At 38.9% G+C, this 23787-nt stretch overlaps 1 protein-coding gene across 2 annotated transcripts; it reads right to left on the bottom strand.

Annotated features, from left to right (window-relative positions):
* Window positions 1–1213: 1213 nt before the first annotated feature.
* On the bottom strand, window positions 1214–22887 carry LOC133621696 (mitochondrial glycine transporter B-like). 2 transcript variants are annotated; one of them, XM_061983967.1, is made up of 8 exons: window positions 22661–22887; window positions 22291–22380; window positions 14020–14144; window positions 13725–13809; window positions 9239–9418; window positions 7837–8005; window positions 7596–7759; window positions 1214–1439 (listed from the first exon to the last, which is right to left on the bottom strand). In XM_061983967.1, the coding sequence occupies exons 2-8, from the start codon at window positions 22306–22308 to the stop codon at window positions 1317–1319; spliced, it is 864 nt and encodes a 287-aa protein (XP_061839951.1). In that variant the 5' UTR covers window positions 22309–22380; window positions 22661–22887; the 3' UTR covers window positions 1214–1316. The 2 variants fall into 2 exon arrangements, with proteins under 2 accessions (XP_061839951.1, XP_061839950.1); XM_061983966.2 differs by lacking the exons at window positions 22291–22380; window positions 22661–22887 and adding an exon at window positions 14517–14940.
* Between the last annotated feature and the right edge of the window lie 900 nt (window positions 22888–23787).

The following is a 23787-nucleotide window of genomic DNA, read 5'->3' as shown; positions in this document are numbered from 1 at the left end:
GGGCTCACCCTGCACACAAGCCTAATCCTGCTGCGACACATTCTGCTGAATCAGCCACGGTCAGGAGCAGGCCAGCATTGTACAAGTAACCATATGGAATGTAGGTGATCTTTCAGCTGAAGATATAATACAAGTGATCCAAAAAACTTTGGAAAATTAGTTAAGACTTATTGTTTTATTTTTTTTTAAACCATTTTTATAGTAACAAAAAGTACACTGTATTTTTTTTTTTTTTAAGAAAGTACATTTATTACCATAAAAAGTGACAGGCACAACGTCGGAGCCAACACTGCACAGACCAAATACTGACGATTAGAATGACCATAAGCCATATAGTCCCCAAAAAAGACCAAATGAGACAAAAGTGCATGTACTCAAGCTACTGCGAGATAAACACAAACACACAGAATGGAACATTAAGACACTTCTCCATGTTGCTATGACATCATAACTGTCTCATAAGAGGTTGTCACGTTTGCAATAAACAAAACAGATTACAGATAATCTATTTGGCAGTGTTTGCACAGACACTTGAAAATGGTAATAATATATTTCTCTCTTATCGTCAACAATAATACATATGTACAGCAAAGTGCCTTCAGATGCTTGAACTAGCAAGTGTGCGCACAAGACCGGAGAACATGTTAAGCAAATTCTTCTCTTGCCAGTTTATTGTCCTGCAAATAGAATAACAGGTTCATTAAGTCAACTCTGAGGCCTTACACCCTGTTTAGAAAATACCTGCTACAAGTCCCTAAAAAGATAGGCTTTATTTAAATATCAAAATAATCAAGAGATGCCACGGCATGCTTTAATTTGTTCCTAGTTAATCAGAGCATGGGGTTTACTATTGTAAACGGTCATATTGGAACATTTTAAAGTGTAGCATAGGGCAATAAAGGCTATATTGGGATCTTTGAGCAAAGGTATTTCCCCCATAATGCATCAATGTGTGTTTTTGATTGTCTGAGGCTAAAACTGAATAACCTGTATATTTGTGAAGGTTTACTGGGAAGTACAAACTACTGCTAAGTCTTGTGCAAGTTTAAGATATATGGCATAATGCAGTGTAATGTTTTGGTTTTTGGAGGGGGCGGGGGTCATGTGCATGTCAAATTCTGACCTTCAATAAAATTCAGTCAGGAGTCAAGAATAGCAAGAAGTTCACAGCATGACAGTCTTTTGTTGCCTCAATATCCTGAAAGAACACATCTACAAATTTACATTTTTACCAACAAATAAATTAGCATTTATACACTTACACACTCATACACACACTCCTTCCATTAGAAAATTGTCAAAATATATCAGAATCTTTAGGATTTGAGGCCCATTCGAGCCATCAGCTGCTCGTAGACAGTCCAGGCCATGGCGGCCATCAGAGTACGCCGCAGAGACCGAGGTACAGCGCCGCGAAAAAACCCGGCCAAGCCGTGCTCCTGGGAGGGGGAAAAACAAAACAGATGATAACAAATGTGTTGCTTAAACGTACACTAACACATGGTCCACTTGAGAAACCTGGGAAATAACAAATAAAACACTATTTGTCAGTATACACTACAAACCCCGTTTCGATATGAGTTGGGAAATTGTGTTAGATGTAAATATAAACTGAATACAATGATTTGCAAATCCTTTTCAACCCATATTCAATTGAATGCACTACAAAGACAAGATATTTGATGTTCAAACTCATAAACTTTATTTTATTTTTGCAAATAATAATTAACTTAGAATTTCATGGCTGTAACACGTGCCAAAGTAGTTGGGAAAGGGCATGTTCACCACTGTGTTATATGGCCTTTCCAGTTTAACAACACTCAGTAAACGTTTGGGAACTGAGGAGACACATTTTTTAAGCTTCTCAGGTGGAATTATTTCCTATTCTTGCTTGATGTACAGCTTAAGTTGTTCAACAGTCCGGGGGTCTCCGTTGTGGTATTTTAGGCTTCATAATGCGCCACACATTTTCAATGGGAGACAGGACTGGACTACAGGCAGGCCAGTCTAGTACCCGCACTCTTTTACTATGAAGCCACGTTGAGTAACACGTGGCTTGGCATTGTCTTGCTGAAATAAGCAGGGGCATCCATGGTAACATTGCTTGGATGGCAACATATGTTGCTCCAAAACCTGTATGTACCTTTTAGCATTAATGGCGCCTTCACAGATGTGTAAGTTACCCATGTCTTGGGCACTAATACACCCCCATACCATCACAGACGCTGGCTTTTCAACTTTGCGCCTATAACAATCCGGATGGTTCTTTTCCTCTTTGGTCCGGAGGACACGACGTCAACAGTTTCCAAAAACAATTTGAAATGTGGACTCGTCAGACCATAGAACACTTTTCCACTTTATATCAGTCCATCTTAGATGAGCTCAGGCCCAGCGAAGCAGACGGCGTTTCTGGGTGTTGTTGATCAACGGTTTTCGCCTTGCATAGGAGAGTTTTAACTTGCACTTACAGATGTAGCGACCAACTGTAGTTACTGACAGTGGGTTTCTGAAGTGTTCCTGAGCCCATGTGGTGATATCCTTTACACACTGATGTCGCTTGTTGATGCAGTACAGCCTGAGGGATCGAAGGTCACGGGCTTAGCTGCTTACGTGCAGTGATTTCTCCAGATTCTCTGAACCCTTTGATGATATTACGGACCGTAGATGGTGAAATCCCTAAATTGCTTGCAATAGCTGGTTGAGAAAGGTTTTTCTTAAAAACTGTTCAACAATTTGCTCACGCATTTGTTGACAAAGTGATGAACCTCGCCCGGTCCTTGTTTGTGAATGACTGAGCATTTCATGGAATCTACTTTTATACACAATCATGGCACCCACCTGTTCCCAATTTGCCTGTTCACCTGTGGGATGTTCCAAATAAGTGTTTGATGAGCATTCCTCAACTTTATCAGTATTTATTGCCACCTTTCCCAACTTCTTTGTCATGTGTTGCTGGCATCAAATTCTAAAGTTAATGATTATTTGCCAAAAAAAATGTTTATCAGTTGTTGAGTTGAGTTTGAGTTTATTTCGAACATGCAAGCATACAACATGATACAGCACAATCTCCAGTTTCTCTTTTCAACATGTTCGAAAAGGAGTAGGAAGAAGCAGAGCTTATTTAATCCTACCCCTTTTCTTTTACATAACAGTTGCTAAAACCTTTGTTCACTTCCTGTTCTCAATTTATTCACAATATACTCCATAAGTAATCACAATAAAAATAAATAAATAAATAATAATTGGTGAAGTAAGTTACATTTCATATGATGAGATAAGTAAGATTATTTTGAGAGTGAAAGAATGGATGAAATAAATAAATTCAGAATGTTTATCATGGTTCTTCTTCTTTGTACTTTGTAAACACTTTAAGTTTGAAGAGTTTCTTGAAGTGGATCATATTAGTACATTGTTTGATTGCTTTGCTTAATCCATTCCATAATTTAATTCCACATACTGATATACTGAAGGTCTTAAGTGTTGTACGTGCGTACAAATGTTTTAAATTACATTTCTCTCTAAGATTATATTTCTCCTTTTTTTTTGAGAATAATTGTTGTATATTCTTGGGTAGCAGGTTATAGTTTGCTTTGTGTATAATTTTAGCTGTTTGCAAATTCACTATGTCGTGAAATTTCAGTATCTTTGATTCAATAAATAAAGGATTTGTATGTTCTCTATATCTAACATTATGTATTATTCTAACTGATCTTTTTTGTAACACCGTTAATGAATGAAGTGTACTTTTGTAATTATTTCCCCATATTTCTACACAGTAACTCAGATATGGTAACACTAGTGAGCAGTAGAGAATATGAAGTGATTTTTTGTCTAGAACATGTTTTGCTTTATTCATTATTGACGTGTTTCTTGCTACTTTATGTTGTATATTTTTTACGTGAGATTTCCAGTTCAATTTATCATCAATCATTATACCTAGAAATTTGGTTTCATTTACTCTTTCAATTTCTATTCCGTCTATTTGTATTTGTGTTTGACTTTCTCTTCTACTGTTACCAAATAGCATTATTTTAGTTTTACTGAGATTCAACGATAGTCTGTTTTTGTCAAACCATCTTTTTGATTTGTTAATTTCTTCTGTTATTATTTGTAGTATCTTCTGTGTGTTCTCTCCTGAACAAAATGCTGTTGTATCATCTGCAAATAATACTAACTTTAAATCTTTTGTAACTTTACAAATGTCATTTATATATAGATTGAATAATTTAGGTCCTAGTATTGATCCCTGAGGTACACCACAGGATATATTTAGCGTTGTAGACGTGTGTTCGCCTAGCTTCACGTATTGTTTCCTGTTCATTAGATAACTTCTTATCCAGTTTAAGACTATCCCTCTGATGCCATATCATTCTAGTTTTTTGATTAAAATATTGTGATTAATTGTGTCAAATGCTTTAGTTAGATCCATAAAAACTGCTGCCGCACATTTTTTACTATCTATTGCATTGGTAATTTCTTATGTAATTTCAATTAAAGCCATCGAAGTTGAAACATTAGCTCTATATCCATATTGGTTCTCTTCAAGTATTCTAATTTTATTTATGAAACTCTCTAATCTGTTATTGAGCAGTTTTTCAATGATTTTAGAAAATTGTGGAAGTAAAGAAACAGGTCTATAGTTTGTAAATTGATGTTTGTCGCCAGTCTTGTAAATTGGTGCAACTTTAGCTATTTTCATTTTGTTTGGAAATGTACCTGTTTGAAATGATAGGTTACTAATATACATTAATGGTCCTGAGATCTCTTCAATAACCTTTTTTATCGTTTCCATATCAATTCCGTTACAATCAGTTGAAGTCTTAGATTTACATTTTTTCACGATTGTAACTATTTCCTCCTGTGTCACATTACTGAGGAACATGGAGTTGGGATTTCGCTCTATGGTATCATTATAGTCCTCAATTGAAACTGGGTCTGGAATCCTTTCTTCCAATTTTGGTCCAATATTTACAAAATAATTATTGAAGCTTTCAACTACTTCCTTTATGTTGTCATTTTTTTTTATTTCCGTCTAAGAAGTATTGAGGGTAGTCCCTCTTAGTGCCATTTTTAATAATGCTATTGAGGATGCCCCATGTTGCGCTCATATTATTTTTGTTCCTGTCCAATAATTCACTGTAATATTATTTTCTACATGATCGTAGTATGTATGTTAACTTGTTTCTATACTTTTTGTACTTAATTTCTGCCTCTGTAGTTCTTTGTGCTATAAATTTCCTATATAGTGTATTTTTCTTCTTACAAGCATTTTTTAATCCTTTTGTCATCCATGTTGATTATTCTTTCTCTGCTTATAACTGAGTTGTATCCATGGACAATGTCAATTTTTGAAGATTTTCAGGTGGAATTCCTTCCCATTCTTGCTTGATGTACAGCTTAAGTTGTTCAACAGTCCGGGGGTCTCTTTTGTGGTATTTTAGGCTTCATAATGCGCCACACATTTTCAATAGTAGACAGGTCTGGACTACAGGCAGGCAAGTCTAGTACCTGCACTCTTTTACCACGAAGCCATGCTGTTGTAACACGTGCAGAATGTGGCTTGGCATTGTCTTGCTGAAATAAGCAGGGGCGTCCATGAAAAAGACGTTGCTTGGATGGCAACATATGTTGCTCCAAAACCTGTATGTACCTTTCAGCATTAATGGTGCCTTCACAGATGTGTACGTTACCCATGCCTTGAGCACTAATACATCCCCATACCATAACAGATGCAGGCTTTTGAAATTTGCGCCTATAGCAGTTCGGGTGGTTTTCCTCTTTGTTCCGGAGGACACGACGTCCATAGTTTCCAAAAACAATTTGAAATGTGGACTCGTCAGACCACAGAACACCTTTCCATTTTGCATCAGTCCATCTTAGATGAGCACGGGCCCAGTGAAGCCGGGGACGTTTCTGGGTGTTGTTGATAAATGGCTTTCGCTTTGCATAGTAGAGATTTAACTTGCACTTACAGATGTAGCGACGAACTGTAGTTACTGACAGTGGTTTTCGGAAGTGTTCCTGAGCCCGTGTGGTGATATCCTTTACACACTGATGTCGGTTTTTAATGCAGTACCGCCTCAGAGATTGAAGGTCACGGCCTTGCCGCTTGCGTGAAGTGAATTCTCCATATTCTCTGACCCTTTTGATGATATTACGGACCGTAGATGGTGAAATCCCTAAATTCCTTGCAAGAGCTCGTTGACAAATGTTGTTCTTAAACTGTTTGACAATTTGCTCACGCATTTCTTCACAATGTGGTGACCCTCACCCCATCCTTATTTGTGAATGACTGAGCATTTCATGGAAGCTGCTTTTATACCCAATCATGGTACCCACCTGTTCCCAATTAGCCGGTTCACCTGTGGGATGGTCTAAGTAAGTGTTTGATGAGCATTCCTCAACTTTCTCAGTCTTTTTTGACACGTGTGCCAGCTTTTTTGTAACATGTTGCAGGCATCAAATTCCAAATAAGCTAATATTTTCAAAAAATAAATATAAATATAATAAATATATCGGACATCGGCAAAAAGCCATTATCGGACATCCCTATATTCTGTTTTTATTTACGATTTACACAACGTGCCAACTTCACTGGTTTTGGGTTTTTGAGGTTTAGGTCTTTTCTCTTTCCTTTTATCACCAATTTCAATAAATATGTTTGCCAAAGCTGAAGAAGATACCCCTTTTGTTGCATTACAGTCTGCACTAAAGTGTCACAACAGATTTTAAGTTATAATTAAAACGGTACATTTATCCCTTGATTATCGTTTTTATTCTGGGTTTTTTAATGTAGCAAGTGTCCTTTTATCGGCATTCAAGCCTGGTTTAAATGTTTGTAATCTCATTCTTGTAGTGTCTTTTATTGTATTGTAGTCTATTTATTACATTATTGTAGGTTTTCACTCAAAATCTCACGATACATGGCCCCATTCATTCTTTCCTTTTCACAGATCAGTCGTCCTGGTCCCTTTGCAGAAAAACATGATGTTTCCACCACCCCCATGCTTCACAGTAGGTATGGTGTTCTTTGGATGCAACGCAGCATTCCTTCTCCTCCAAACACGACAAGTTGAGTTTTTACTAAAAAGTTCTATTTTGGTTTCATCTGACCATATGACATTCTCCTATTACTCTTCTGGATCATCCAAATGCTCTCTAGCAAACTTCAGTCAGGCCTGGACATGTCTGGTACTGCAGGATTTGAGGCCCTGGCGGCGTAGTGTGCTACTGATGGGAGCCTTTGCTACTTTGGTCCTAGCTCTCTGCAGGTCATTCACTAGGTCCCCCTGTGTGACCCTGGACAAGTCGCCACCTCATCGCAGGGCCGTGGGAGTGTACATATGATGAAAATTACAGGCCTCTCTCATTTTTTTAAGTCGGAGAACTTGCACAATTGGTGGCTGACTAAATACTTTTTTGCCCCACTGTATCACTGTATAAACACACACACACACACACACACACACACACACACACACACACACACACACACAATAAGGAATAAGAATTTTTGCACCCCTACTAGTCAGAGATCCAGAATGTCCGACATGCCGGTTTCCTTAATGCTACTGCGGTGAAGAGATGGCACTCACCTTGTACACGTAATTAATTGCATCCAGCGTGCTCCAGTGTGATGGGCTGACTTGAATGTGGGTCTTCACCACATCTGCAGGCTGCGTGACCAGTGACGCCATGACGCCTGCCACCACACCACAGCTGAAGTTCACCAGGGGGACGTAGAATGACGACGTCACCTCTGATTTAAAAACACAGAAAACGTTAAGAGGATTAGCTTTTACTTTATTAAGATGATAAAATAGCAGTGGTTTGGACCTGGAGGCAGCGTTTTCTTGGCCTGGCTGTAGAACATGACATAGATCCCAGAGAAGGGGGCGTCTCGGAGCAGAGTAGCGGTGAGGCCAGAGAACAGCGCTCTCAATCCCTCCGTCTCGTACACGCTCTTCAGAGCTCCAGCCACGCTCACGTAGTTGTAATAGCCACTCTGGAACAGCAATAGCATTATTAACCATTTCACTTTATTCAATATGTATCAGAGTCGTGTATAGACAGAGTATGGACAACCCGGTTAATCGGTCAATTAAGGCACTCACATGTCTACAGGGCGCCATGTTATGTACCAGTTTTAAGCCGCAGCTAAGCAACACTGCACTTCCTCATTGTACATTTCTTTTAATTGAAGAGTGTTTGCCATGTAAACATGCCTTGTTGTGCAGCATGGAGATGTGCAACTTGCAAAAAAAGCAAGAAGCAATTGCATACGTTTCCCCGCACCCAAGAAAGGAGGAAAATATGGGAAGTGAAGGTTCGCCGGGAAGGCTGGAGAGCCAGTAACAACAGTTTCTTGTGCGAGGTAAGCAAGCATACATGCACATGGGAAATGTGGTATATCGCACTCTCAGTCACAGTGAATTAATACCCTTTGCCTGACAAAACTTTGATTCAAAATTGCACCTTTTCTGCAAGTGTCACTAATAATCCAAACTAAACTAATAAATATTGCAGTATTAGTTCAGTATTCAAGTTAACATGGTGATTATGAAATCAGAAGGCCATGACTCGCCACAGCAAAACCTATGAAAAATATTCAAAAGAGCAAAAGTAAAAGCACAGGCATATATAGCACAGTGATTACAAACACTACATTGGAGGTAGACGCCAGTTGACAAAGTCACAGAAAAGTCATAATCTCTCTGTAATTGTTCGTCCAAAACTAATGAAGATTTTCGCAAAATGAGGGTAGTACGTTTATTTTTGCTTGTTGTGTTTTTTCTGACGTACATTTTGCCGGCGGGGGCGTGTTAGAGAGCCGCCGGTCACTAAACACTGCATGAATATGGAAAAGAAATGCATCAAAAACGACTGCAAAATTGCCCCAAAATATTATACAATATGTGCTGCTTTGACAAAATAAAAGCATGTTTTTTTGTAAGTTTATGAGCTGGAGTATATTTAGAATTATATTTACACGTACTATTTTGGTTTATTTCGTCAGGAAAACTAACGCCAGAACAACTCGATTACATGCTTCCAGACACAGCTGCACACGTCCTTGCTACCAAACATGGTGCCTCTCATATAGTTGTCCTCTACATGAATCTGATACGTATATAAGCACAGCGGCATCTACTAAATCATGTCAGTGAATGCCCAGTGAACAAGTCAACACGAACTGAGAGCTTCCTGATCAAATTGCACAGCACAGTTTGAGCTTTACCTCAAAACGCGTTTTGATGACGGTGAATGGCAGCATGGAGACGCCGGCCACAGATCGGGCGCTGGCACCCAGTAACACGGCCTCCCAGGCGTTGGGCGCCCGATCCAGGAAGAAGTGCTGCTTGAGGGAGTAGAAGGTGCTGAAGTAGATGCCCACCCCGGGGATGCAGCGAACAAATGACTGCCAGAGACGACATAACCACAATCATCATCATCATCATCATCATGGGGATGCCATCAAGGCTCATGCTGTCATTTGTGCTTGTTTGACTTGGCTGATTAGAATTATGCATGGATGCTAATGGCTGCATTCTGAAATGTGGAAACATTGCCAAAGACAAAGAGAGCTAATTAAAGAAATGCAGTTACAACAATAATGTATGCCACAAGGCATCTGCTGGATGTTCTTACATTACAATAGTCATGTGGATGGAATTACATTTCAGATGTACCGGTAGGTGCTTTTCTTTTTGGGGTGAATTACACATTCGTCAACTATTTGAATAAACATGTTTGCCAAAATTGAAGAAGAAGATATCATCTTGATGAATCTTTTCTAATAATTAGAAATATCTGTTTTAAAGTAAAACAGATATTAGGTGGAGTAGCCAAAATTTTTACTGACATAAGAGTAGAGTTACTATAAAACAGTGCTTCTCAATGATTTTCTATTACATTTTGCGCCCCACCCCCACTCCTATCCTATCAGTAACAGAAAACATTTAAAGTGCAAATATCTGCCTGAAATTTAAAAAAAAAATGTATCTTTTGAACTACAAATATTTTTACTGACTTTAACTATTTGATACTAAAAAATAAAATTAAATAGACTCAATAAATTATAATATAATCAAATTGATCAGCAATTTTAACTCAGGGGCAGAATATATTAAAGACTTCAAACTACAAAACAAAAAATAATGCTACATTTTGTGCTGTTTTTTTTTTAATAAATAAAAATGAGGAAATCAGGATTAATGACTATAATGAGTATGTTTTGTAGTGCACAGCATTTCAAAGCCGGGTTTAAAGCGTGGCGCCCCTGGCAACGCAACACGCCCCCCCATGTACAGAGACATCCTGGATGAAAACCAAGGCTTCCTATCCAATCTGATGGAGTTTCATAGGTGCTGTAAAAACGAATGGACGAAACTTCTCAAAGACAGGTATGCCAATTGTGGCATCGTATTCAAAAAAGCTTAAGGCTGTAATTGTTGCCAAAAGTGCAACAAAGGATTGAGGAAAAGCTGTGACTACTTATGGACATGTGATTTTTTTTTAAATAAATTTTCCAATTAAAAAAAAAACTTCACGTTGTTATTATTTGGTACTGAATGTATAATTTTTTAAGACAAAACTGAATTTGTTTTATTTTGAAATAAAGTTGTAACAAAACAAAATGTTGAAAAATGTAAGCGCTGTGAACACTTTCCAGATGCACTGTAAAATGTGTCACTTTTTACATGTGACTGCCAGGCTTTGTTTGATAGTAACGTAATACCGTAGCAATCGAATGAAACTGAATTTAACGCAGTAAAAGTAGCATTTCTCCTTCACAAAAATACCCAAGTAAAAGTAAAACTACTCTGACAAGTACCATTTATCCAAAAAGTTACTGAGATAAATGTAAAGGAGTAAATTAAGTCATGGATGGCAGTGAATTTCCTACAGCTCAACCAGGACAAAACATAGGTTTTAGTTGTAGGGCCTGAAGACCAGAGGGAGAAACTTTTACCAAAATTACACAATTTTAAACCAATACAGTCTATAAAAAATCATGAATGTGTGTGTATGTTTTCTTCTTTTCTTCTATCATTTTTTTTTTACAGCACTATGTGTTTGCCACTTGCCTGTGTATGTAAAGTGCTTTTCCGTTGTGTCCTTGGGCAAGACACTTTACCCACCTGCTCCCAGTGTCACCCACACTGGTTTAAATGTAACTTAGATATTGGGTTTCACAATGTAAAGCGCTTTGAGTCACTTGAGAAAAAGCGCTATATAAATGTAATTCACTTCACACTTCACTTTATAAACAAGGTTTGATTTGATTTGAAATTAAGCGCGTTACTATCCACTTTTGGTCATAATTAAAGTACATTATTTTGACAGTTAGCTCTGAGTAAGTGCTTTTATTCCCATTTGGTGTCTATTTTTAAATCTATGCGGTACAAAACAAGTAAATCATAAATAACAGTACAGTGGAACTTTGATTTACGAATGGTGGTTCTTGAACAGGGTTTGTAAAGCGAAAAGTTTGTATAGTGAATCACATTTCTGTATAAGGTAATATGAATAATGTGTTCCAGCCTCAACAAAAGTCCATATTTTAGTGAAGGTTTGTACACTTTCAACACAATATATAGTTTTATACAGTACTGTATATCAAACATACATAAGGGGGTGATAGATCAACCCCTTTGGTTAAGGGGTTAGTAGTGTACTGTAGGGTTGTCTAAATACAATATTTTGGTACCGGTACCAAAATGTATTTCGATACTTTTCAAAATAAAGGGCACCACATACATATGTCATTTTTGGCTTAATTTTAACGAAAAATCTTACAATACATTAAACATGTTTCTTATTGCACTCAAAGAATAATTTTAGAAGATTAAAATAAAAATTAAAAAAACACTTGTCTTTTCTTATTGCACTCATAAAATAATTTACAGTTGTCTAGTGGTAGAAAATGGATGGATGGATATATTACATATACCTTGCCATAATCTAGGGTTAGGTTAGCATAGAATAGAAAGCTTTATTGACATCGTATTAAATGCTTCATAATTTATGGTTGCCACTGTTGGTCTGTGCAAGACAAATACAATCATTAGTAAATACTAAAAACAATACTATGGCTAAAAATACACAGATAATACATGTAGCAGGTAAAACACATTGTTAACAAAATTCAGTCATTTCACTTGCTTTAGTTTACGCTACGTGGGTGGTTTGGACTGCGCTATATAATTGGCAACAAGCCAGCTGTGTGAGCGTCTACGTATCTGTATGTGCACAGCAGGGCAGCTAGTTAACTACATTACCTTTAAACTCCTTGTGCAGGTCTGGATGATTGTTATTTAAATGTTTACCTACGTTTGAACTAAGATTTTACTACTTCATTGCCATCCTTGGTGAGGCATACTTTAAAGCAGCGCGGCGCTTCCGTGTTTAAAGCATCACCTTTATCCGGAGTTATGAAGCCGAAATACCTCCATATTGCGCTTCACACACGCTCTTTATTAAACAGTAGAAATTAAGTTTTTTTTGCCATTTCTCTTCTCCACGCTGTTTTTGCTTATATGAGCTTTGTGTGTGTGTGTGTGTGTGTTTTGACACTCACATGCACCACAGCTCTATACATCACCGCCACAAGGCAGCATGCAAATGAAAAAAAGTACAGGTATTTTTCAAAGGCAGTATAGTATCGTTTTAAATTCATTGGTACCGCGGTACTTTATTAGTACCGGTAAACCGTACAACCCTAGTGTACTGTATGTATTGCGCAGCAAGTGACGTGGAGGGCTCAGCCTTTCCAAAAATGCGGCGCACTGCAGCAAAAAATGGCTGCAGGCGGGACACAAAATTAACAATGCATTTGTACAAAGACACATGGTTTGCACACGGAGGCATATTTGGATTGATCTAAAACTTCGTAATCCAAATGCTAGCCAACAGTCGGGCTCATAAATCGAGGTTCCACAGAACTGTATTTTCCGGAATATAAGCCGCTACTTTTTTTAAATGGATTTGTCTTTGGTAACGGCCATAATGTTTTGTATTCAACAAAGTACTTTGACGCCAACAGACACTGAAAAGTAGTGTTATTGTTTGCTTTATGGCGCAATCTTTTGGATTAGTTTGCTCAATGCAGGTGCTGCGGGTTGACAATATACTTCCTGTTGTGTGCCTTGAACAGAAAGTATATTTGTCCATAGCGTTTCTGCTCGAAAGGATTCTTCATTCATCGCTCCAATCAACGTTTGTAAGTTTTACAATATAACTAAAATAATTTATACTTACTTATAGTCTGGTGTGGCTAATATACCGTATTTTTCGGACTATAAGTGGCAGTTTTTTTCATAGTTTGGCCGAGCTCCAGTGCGATTTATAAATGTTTTTTTCCTTCTTTATTATGCATTTTCGGCAGGTGCAACTTATACTCCGGTGAGACTTATACTCCGAAAAATACGGTATGTACATATATTATTTTCTTCCAAAATTTGGTGGGTGCGGCTTAAATATCGGTGTGCTTTATAGACCGGAAAATACGGTATTTGTTGTCCAATTTTTGTTGACACCCTGTGCTTTTTGAGGTTATGTAAAGAACAACATTGACAAAATTCTTTACAAAAATACAGTCAATTCAAAAGAATCACAACTTTTGCCACAACTTACTGTAAAAGCTGCCGTGAATTCAGTGGTTTTCGTCAACAAAATATATTCAAGACTTGCTTAGAAGTAGATTTGTTTGGTGGGTTACTCACCGGTGAAACTCCTTTCCACAGGCTGAAAACGTTCTCTGTCCTTATCACGTTGACGAAAACACTAAGCATCCCCACTTTTGGTGACCTGCAAATAGGAAGGTAAGGATGACATCAGATGGTGCAAACATGGCGAAACAGCTAAGAGACATGTTTAAAATGTGGCCATGCGTCCTTAAGCTACTGATGCTTTATGGCTCACGAGACTGCCTGCAAACACGTGTGCCCTTTTGTCAGCTCGCGCCAGGAGGACATGGCGAGCATCTGTGTGCCAAAGAGATGACGTCTATTCACAAACCCTGGCTTGGCGTTGTTCTGCAGGGTCTGCAGTCGCGTCTTAACCAGGTCCAGCGGCTGGAAGAGCAGCGTGGAGCAGGTGCCGCTGAGGGAGCCGCACATAAAGGCTTTGAGAGCTGGATGAGCCTGAGGACAGAAAGCCAACACAAAAGGACGGGTGAAAAGATGAAAGAGGGGCATTGAGGGAAAGGAAGATATGGAGATAAAATAAACAGCATATTAAAACAACATTTGGACTCCTTGTAAATAAAGCATGCCGACACAGCAGAGGTCATGATGATGGAGATCTGCACAGACAGTTCTCTCTCTCTTTCACACACACACACACGCACACGCACACGCACGCACGCACGCACGCACGCACGCACGCACGCACGCACGCACGCACGCACACAACATGAAATTCCTAAAACAGGCTATCTAAAAAGAAAAATACAGTACTGTCAAATACACGGTAATGACGACACTAATCATATTTAGTATGCACACAGTTCCTACCTTCCCCAAGATGCTTGGCCCTCGTCTGGAAGGATCTTGTGTTTCCTGCATGTTGCCCCGCTTTTAAATCATGCTAACAAGTAATGCTAGTGATTTAAAGTGCACGTGATAAAAATAAAGCAAAAAATAAAATAAAGCATCCCTCGCTTTTGGTGTCTGGCTCCCATAGACCCAAAAATGCTCCTCTCTGGTTGGCTTGACATCCTGTCTCCCCCCACCACACAGTTTCACAGCCAAAGCAGAGGATTATAATCCAGGTTTTTCTACAAGCTTCTATCTTTATCTTGCGGAGACACACTCACACATCCGCTTTTTTCACTCTCCCACCCCTAACTGCTGCACCGCATCTTTGTCAAATGGCATGAGTCATGGACTGGGTGTGTGCGTGTTAGTTTGCATCTGTGTGTGTGTGGTGGTCTTTAAATATATGTATGTAGTAGAGATGCGCGGATAGGCAATTATTTCATCCGCAACCGCATCAGAAAGTCGTCAACCATCCGCAATCCACCCGATCTAACATTTGATCAGAACCGCATCCGCCCGCACCCGCCCGTTGTTATATATCTAATATAGACGATGCAAGGCATTAGTGAGGTTATAAAGCTTTTGCCTGTTAAAGAAAGGAGACTGATCCAATGCAGCACAGACATTCGCGTGCCACGCTGTCACGACCCAGACGCACACCAGTGCGCAATCATATGGGAGCCGCGCTGAGCGCACCTCCAAGCGCGTCTCGCTGCCGGCGACGGCCGGGTATATGGGCCCGACGCTCCAGCGCCATCCATTTTCAGGGCTAGTTGATTCGGCAGGTGGGTTGTTACACACTCCTTAGCGGGTTCCAACTTCCATGGCCACCGTCCTAGCTGCTGTCTATATCAACCAGGGTGAGCCCCACCCCTTTCGTGAGCGCACTGCGCGAGGAGTGACCCCTGTTACGCGCCCCCGGCAACAGGGGTGGCGGGCAGGTAAGCTGCGCGGGCGGAGCGCGCGGAGTGACCCCTGTTACGAGCCCCCGGCCACGGGGGTGGCGGGCAGGTAAGCTGCTTATCTGCTGCGCGTGACACCGGCCGCGGCGAAGGCGGACGAGGCGGGGTGTCGGTGCGGTGGGCGCGGTGGTGACCCTGGACGTGCGTCGGGCCCTTCTCGCGGATCGCCTCAGCTACGGCTCCCGGTGGGGCCCTCTCGGGGGAAGGGGCCTCGGTCCCGGACCCCGGCGAGGCGTCCCTTCTCCGCTCCGTAAAAGTATCCATCTCTTTTCTTTTTTTTCTTCTGTTGTGGCATATGCTGCAGGTGCCTGCTCGTTTTTCGTATATGGGTAACAACATTTAACTATGTATATATATTTCCGAATTGGTTTAACTGCCACGCGCCTGAATCTATTTAAAATCTAATTTTTTTTTATTTCAACCACCCGACCCGACCCGCGGATAAAATCTAATTTTCTTTAATTTCATCCGCCCGATCCGCGGATAATCCGCGGACTCCGCGGTTGTGCCCGCAAACCGCGCATCTCTAGTATGTAGTAATTCAGGGGCCACCTTAATGTATCTTTGTCTAGCAACAGATGAGAAAAATTACAATGGAATGTCAGTTTTTGCGATATGGAATTAAAAAATATAATCTGCTCCAGGGTCAAAATGTTGCTTTGTTAATAAAATGTAAAACAAATTGTACTATCACAAATTAATGAGCTACTCATATGTAAAGCAGTAGTACAAACAGAGGGCTCAGTAGCAGTTCTTAATTACTTTTTACTGCAAACAAATGTATTAATAGAGGGACATTAGCTAATATTCGGTACGTAAAACAGTTGCTCTATAATATTGCAAAATATTTCGGTCAAGTGTAGAGCTGGAACGATTCCTCGAGTAACTCGAGTACTTCGATTACAAAATATATTCGAGGAATTGTTGCTGCCTCGAGGCGTCGTTAAGTATTTTGCCTCGTTTAGTAAACAGTAGTCAAAGCTCACGTTTCGCACGGACTGTTTAGGTATTGCACAACGTGTTTACGTCACAGGTCATACTCCCCCTGCACTGCACAACACTGGTCTTTTAAATACGCTTGAGTTTAGAAAACTTTCTCGCCAACATAACTCAAAATGGCAGACGCCGCAGAAAGCAGTGGACAAGAGCCATATCAAAACGAGGAAATTAAGAAATGACAGAAGTTGTCTAAGGTGTTGGAACACTTCACACTAAAATCGAAGGAAAACACAGTATTATGCAAACATTGCAAAGTGGAGCTCGCATACCACAATAGCACAAGTTCGATGCTGTAGCACCTGTCGAGAAAGCATCCGATTTGAGGGACGTCCGGAGGCAAGGTATAAGTATGAGTATGTATTATCAAATGTAAATGCAAAAGTTGTGTTAGTAAAATAATTGGTATTCATTATGATAACTAGGATGTGTACTCGCACTCCCGCGAAGTCATCAAATGCCACCAAAAGGTGTTGAAAACTAACAAGGCTATCTGAGCTGTCGTGTTCAATTAGCCTTTCATTAGTAACCACGCGAAAGTAGTCGTGCAAAGTTATTCAAGTCATGCAACCACATGCTACTTTGATAGCTTGCACACACTATAGTCTCTGTAGAATGTAAGAGTTCCAAGTCCTTGTTCACAGTGGTAGCACTTGTGTGCCAAGTTCCTGTCAGCCATATTGGTTCTGAATATGAAGTTGCACATTTCAAATGCAGTATTAAAGGCACTACCTAATCCACTTTTTATGTTTGAGATAATGAAAACTGTTCTTGTTTTATTTTTGATACTAAGAATATAGTTTTATTTTTCCTCTTTCAGGGAATATTAATTTTGAACAAATTTTATATATGTGTGTTTTCATCTCAAACATGTTATGATGGCAAAATTAACATTGATTGCTATTTTGCATGCAATGAATGCAATTAACTGTATTGAATTCTTAAAATGTAAAACTGTTGTTGTCATTATTAAGTTGTTTGTCTTTTTATATCGTTTATGTATTGTTGGCAGGTTGAAAACAGCTCAGAGGATTTGCGTGGAGAAACCACCATTTAAACGGCACCGTATAATAATCATCAAAAAACGCACGAGAGACAAGAACTTAGTTTATGCGGTCACACCACACAGCAAATTGGGCTGTGAGCGCACACAAATTGGCACAATCAACCACGGATGCATTTCAGCTGTGCGTGTCAGCCTTCAATAATGAAAACAGGCATTTAGGAAATAAAAGACAATTAGGCCAAACACAATACTTGAGGGGACATCTTAAAATGTATAATTAAACCTTAAATATTATTTATTCGATTACTCGATCAGGATATTCGATAGAATACTCTAAAATATTCGATAGCTGCAGCCCTAGTCAAGTGTACAACAATGTCGACAATGGTGCGTGTGTCTTTTGGAAGCATAATTTATTCATGAGAACTTTATTATTTACTTAATTCAATTGTGTTACAAATTGAGCACAGGAAGTGAACAAACACGTGTAAGAAATTGATATGAAATGGAAAAGGGGTAGGATAAATTAAACCAGTTCTTTTTAAGTAATGGGGCGGAGGACAATGTGATTCCTTGGGGGCACACATGTTTTATCAGTATCATGCAGTATCACGCTTCAAACCCCGCTTCGAAAAGCTGTGCACTACGAAACGTGCTCATTGTAGCTTTTAATCCTGACTTCCTCATTTTGATTAAAAAAAAATCAACACAAATTGTTTTATTCATATTTGTTTTGTAGGTTAAATAAAGTGTTTGATATATTGTACCCTGAGTTAATTAATGTTGCTAATCAATTCGAACAGGGGTGTCCAAATTTTTTGACTTGGGAGCTGCATAATTCGATTCAATATCAATTCTTGGGGTCACGATTCGATTCTAAATCGATTTTTTTTTCCCGATTCAACGAGATTCTCGATTCAAAAACGATATTTTCCCGATTCAAAACGATTCTCTATTCATTCAATACATAGGATTTCAGCAGGATCTACCCCAGTCTGCTGACATGCAAGCAGAGTAGTAGATTTTTGTAAAAAGCTTTTATAATTGTAAAGGACAATGTTTTATCAACTGATTGCAATAATGTAAATTTGTTTTAACTATTAAATGAACCAAAAATATTACCGGTACTTATTTTATCTTTGTGAAAATATTGGACACAGTGTGTTGTCAAGCTTATGAGATGCGATGCAAGTGTAAGCCACTGTGACACTATTGTTCTTTTTTTCTTTTCTTTTTTAATAAATGTCTAATGATAATGTCAATGAGGGATTTTTAATCACTGCTATGTTGAAATTGTTACTAATATTGATACGGTTGTTGATAATATTCATTTTTGTTTCACTACTTTTGGTTTGTTCTGTGTCGTGTTTGTGTCTCCTCTCAATTGCTGTTTGGTATTGCTGTGTATTGTTTTGTTGGATTGATTAATTAAAAAAATACATAAATACAAAAAAAAAAATTGATTTAAAAAAAATGAAAATCGATTCTGAATCGCACAACGTGAGAATCGTGATTCGAATTGATTTTTTCCCACACCCCTGATATATATATATATATATATATACACATATATATATATATTTTTATATATATATATATATATATATATATATATATATATATATATATATATACTGTATATCTTTTTTTTTTTTTTAAATATGATTAATATAATTGGATATTGAGACAACGTAAAAGTTCGACTCCTACCTTATATACTTCTGTGACGACCTCTTTAATTTTTTGTAAGCAATCAGAGTGTTATGCATTTTTCCCATCAAGCATTGTAAGGGATTTGAATGGATGTAATTTTTATTTTTTATGGTGAGTTCAGTAAGCGGGTTGTGACCATGTGTGTTGACTTTTTGTGTTGGTTGCATTTTTTTGCGGCATGAAATTGTCTGGATTGGGTCATATAGGTCAAGGCTGTGCTGTGTTCACTTTAAACACAATTAATGGTCATCGACCTGAAATACTCATTATGTCGACAAGACTGCAGCAAAATTGCAGCAATAAGATCGTCAGATAATTAGAATTAATTGGATAACACCCGCCAGCCAGATTCCTTATTAAACTCAGGACATCTCACGGGCCAAATCGAAGACACTTCTGGTTTGGACACCTCTACATTACAATGTATTATCATTTTTACAATTGTTATTTTATTTTATTTTTCAATATCAAGTTGTTAAAGTCGATCAACATTTTTTTTTTAAATGTAAATAAGTATAATTTTCATTTTGAATTTCAGGTAAATTGACGCAATTTAAATATGTTCTGTTCAGACTTAAAAAATGCTAATACTGTTACTTTTTGCTGTAAGTTGATCTATAGGTCTTTCCTTGTTTTCTTTCATGTTAATATGGATACAATGGTATGCAGAGGGGTACTTATAACCATTTTATAGACAAATTATACTAATTATTGTTGTGGCGAAGATAAATGTTTTCTTTAGGGACGGCGTGGCGAAGTTGGTAGAGTGGCCGTGCCAGCAATCGTCCGTTGTGTCCTTGGGCAAGACACTTCACCCTTGCTCCTGATGGCTGCTGGTTAGCGCCTTGCATGGCAGCTCCCGCCATCAGTGTGTGAATGTGTGTGTGAATGGGTGAATGTGGAAATACTGTCAAAGCGCTTTGAGTACCTTGAAGGTAGAAAAGCGCTATACAAGTATAACCCATTTATCATTTATCTTCTTCCTGGGGGGGGGTCGTAACAGAAAATAATTGAAAAGCAATGAATGAGTTGGCCCTGCGATGAGGTGGCGACTTGTCCAGGGTGTACCCTGCCTTCTGCCCGAATGCAGCTGAGATAGGCTCCAGCACCCCCCGCGACCCCGAAAAGGACAAGCGGTAGAAAATGGATGGATGGATGGATGACTTCTTCCTACTCCTTCTCGGACATCTTGCCTATTGTACAGCACTTTGGCTACCCCTGTGGTAAATTTTAAATGTGCTTTATAAATAAAGTTGATTTGATTTGATTTGATGTCGTGATGACAAATTGGAAATATGTGGTATGTGTACCATAATGCAACTCAGTGACATTGCGCGAGGGGTGCTGGAGCCTATCTCAGCTGCATTCGGGCAGAAGGCATGGTAGACCCTGGACAAGTCGCCACCTCATCACAGGGCCAACTCATTCATTGCTTTTCAATTATTTTCTGTTACGACCCCCGCAGGAAGAAGAAAACATTCTATCTTTGTCCTGGCGCCACAGTCCGAGACAAAAATCGAATGCAGCGCATCGTACATGCTGCTGAGAAAGTTATTGGCTGCAAACTCCCATCCCTCCAGGACCTGTTCTCCTCCAGGACCAGGAGGCGTGTGGTTCGGATCAAAGCTGACTCTTCTCACAGTTTTTTTCCCCTTGGCCATCAGGCACATGAACAATAACAAGATCTGATAGCTCAGTTACAGCTCATGCTATTCTATTCTGTGGTATATGTGTTTTATGTTGCACGATTGCACCAAGTAAAATTCCGAGTGTGTGAACCCGTTCTCCAACAACATACTTACCAACCCTCCCGATTTTCCCGGGAGACTCCCGAATTTCAGTGCCCCTCCCGAAAATCTCCCGGGGCAACCATTCTCCCGATTTCCACCCGGACAACAATATTGGGGGCGTGCCTTAAAGACACTGCCTTTAGCGTCGTCTACAACATGTCGTCACGTCCACTTTTCCTCAATACAAACAGGGTGCCGGGCCAGTCACATAATATATGCGACTTGTACACACACACACAAGTGAATGCAATGCATACTTGATCAACAGCCATACAGGTCACACTGAGGGTGGCCGTATAAACAACTTTAACACTGTTACAAATATGCGCCACACTGTGAACCCACACCAAACTAGAATGACAAACACATTTCGGGAGAACATCCGCACCGTAACACAACATAAACACAACAGAACAAATACCCAGAACCCCTTGCAGCACTAACTCTTCCGGGAGCTGCTGTTTTCAGTCATGTTAAAAAAAATTATGCACTTTGTGACTTCAATACTAAATATGGCAGTGCAATCTATAACTTGAGTTGATCTATTTTTGGAAAACCTTGTTACCTTGTTTAATGCAGTGGTCCCCAACCTTTTTGTAGCTGCGGACCGGTCAACGCTTGAAAATTTGTCCCACGGACCGGGGGGGGGGTATTTTTTTGTTTTTGTCATAAAGAAATACAATCATGCGTGCTTACGGACTGTATCCCTGCAGACTGTATTGATCTATATTGATATATAACGTAGGAACCAGAAATATTAACAACAGAAAGAAACAACCCTTTTGTGCGAATGAGTGTAAATAGGGGAGGGAGGTTTTTTGGGTTGGTGCACTAATTGTAAGTGTATTTTGTGTTTTTAATGTTGATTTCATATAAAATATATACATATATATATATATATATATATTTTTTTATTTTTTTTTTTATTTTTTATTTCTTGTGTGGACCGGTACCGGGCCGCGGTCCGGTGGTTAGGGATCACCGGTTTAATGCATCCAGCGGGGCATCACAAGAAAATTAGGCATAATAATGTGTTAATTCCACGACTGTACATATCGGTAACGGTTGATATCGGTATAGGTAATTAAGAGTTGGACAATATCGGAATATCGGCAAAAAAAAGCCATTATCGGACATCTCTTATCTAACACCATCGTAAATTGCAACATCTGAGTAGCATGCATTGCATTTTGCTCCAACTCCTATGACGTCACATTGAGTTGTACTGTATGATATATAGTATATAGTATCCCTAATGTTGTGGCCAAGGAAGGTTTACTCACCGCGGCTAACTCCATCATCGCTGCTGAGCCGGAAGGATCCTTCTTGCCTACCGTTGCCGTTTTGGAGCTACTTAATTCCAGGGAATGTTACTAAAAATGGGGAGAAAGCGACCATGAATACGGTGGCAAGTTCTCATATGGGCCGATATCAAAAAGCTAGCTAGTGCTAATGCTAGCTTGTTGTGTGATAAGGTGAAGGGCGGTAGAGCGGTGTCAAACATATGATTGTTAGCCACATTTACATCAAACAGCTAGTTATAGTAGTTATTGGCTAGCTAGTGTCAATACATTTACATCAAACAGCTAGTTATAGTAGCTATTAGCTAGCTAGCGTCAATACATTAACACTAGTTACAGAACAACAACTTACCCGAATGAGAAGTTAAGGGGTAGCAAAAGTGGTGTTCACACCTAACGTCTTCCAAAACGCCATTGTAGTTTGATTAATTAGCGCTAAAAAATAGATATATAAATAAATATAGCTATCTATCTAATGTGTCTATCCCCGTCTTCGTCTTCCAAAAGTAGTTTATTGTCACTTAAGGGTGGTCAGTCAGTCACACAGGCCCGCACTACTTCCGCAGCACTGTGAGGTAGGTCGAGATATGTGACGTTCGCGAATGAATCGAGTCTTCTGAACGGCTTCTTTAAGTGACCGGTGAGAACCGATTTGCAGTTGCAAGTCATTCATTTGAAAGCCATTTTTTTTGTTGCACACAACAAGAATCAATGAAACACAGCAGCATTTGGATTTACTTTAAAAAATTTAAAAAAAAAATTCTATAGATGTCCGATAATATCGGCCGATAAATGCTTGAAAATGTAATATCGGAAATTATCAGTATCGTTGTTTTTTTTTTTTTTTTTTTTTTATTAAATCAACATAAAAACCACAAGATATACTTACAATTAGTGCACTAACCCAAAAAACCTCCCTCCCCCATTTACACTCATTCACACAAAAGGGTTGTTTATGTTTATTTATGTTATTAATATTCTGGTTCCTACATTATATATCAATATATATCGATACAGTCTGCAAGGGATACAGTCCGTAAGCACACATGGTTGTGCGTGCTGCTGGTCCACTAATAGGACTAACCTTTAACAGTTAATTTGACTCATTTTCATTAATTACTAGTTTCTATGTAACTGTTTTTATATTGTTTTACTTTCTTTTTTATTCAAGAAAATGTTGTTCATTTATTTATTTTATTTTATTTTATCATTATTTTTAAAAAGGACCTTATCTTCACCATACCTGGTTGTCCAAATTAGGCATAATAATGTGTTAATTCCACGACTGTATATATCGGTATCGGTTGATATCGGTATCGGTAATTAAAGAGTCGGACAATATCGGAATATCGGATATCGGCAAAAAGCTATTATCGGACATCCCTAATTTTTTCCTTTAAATGTTTTTATTCATGTTCATCCACTTTTCTGCTTCATTGTTCTGATATGTACATTCATTTCATTTAAACGTACACACAC

Source organism: Nerophis lumbriciformis, linkage group LG25 (assembly GCF_033978685.3).
Source record: "Nerophis lumbriciformis linkage group LG25, RoL_Nlum_v2.1, whole genome shotgun sequence".
In the NCBI taxonomy this organism is placed as follows: domain Eukaryota; kingdom Metazoa; phylum Chordata; class Actinopteri; order Syngnathiformes; family Syngnathidae; genus Nerophis; species Nerophis lumbriciformis.
Note: the sequence above shows the minus strand (reverse complement) of the source record. Positions and strands in the feature narration are given on the sequence as shown.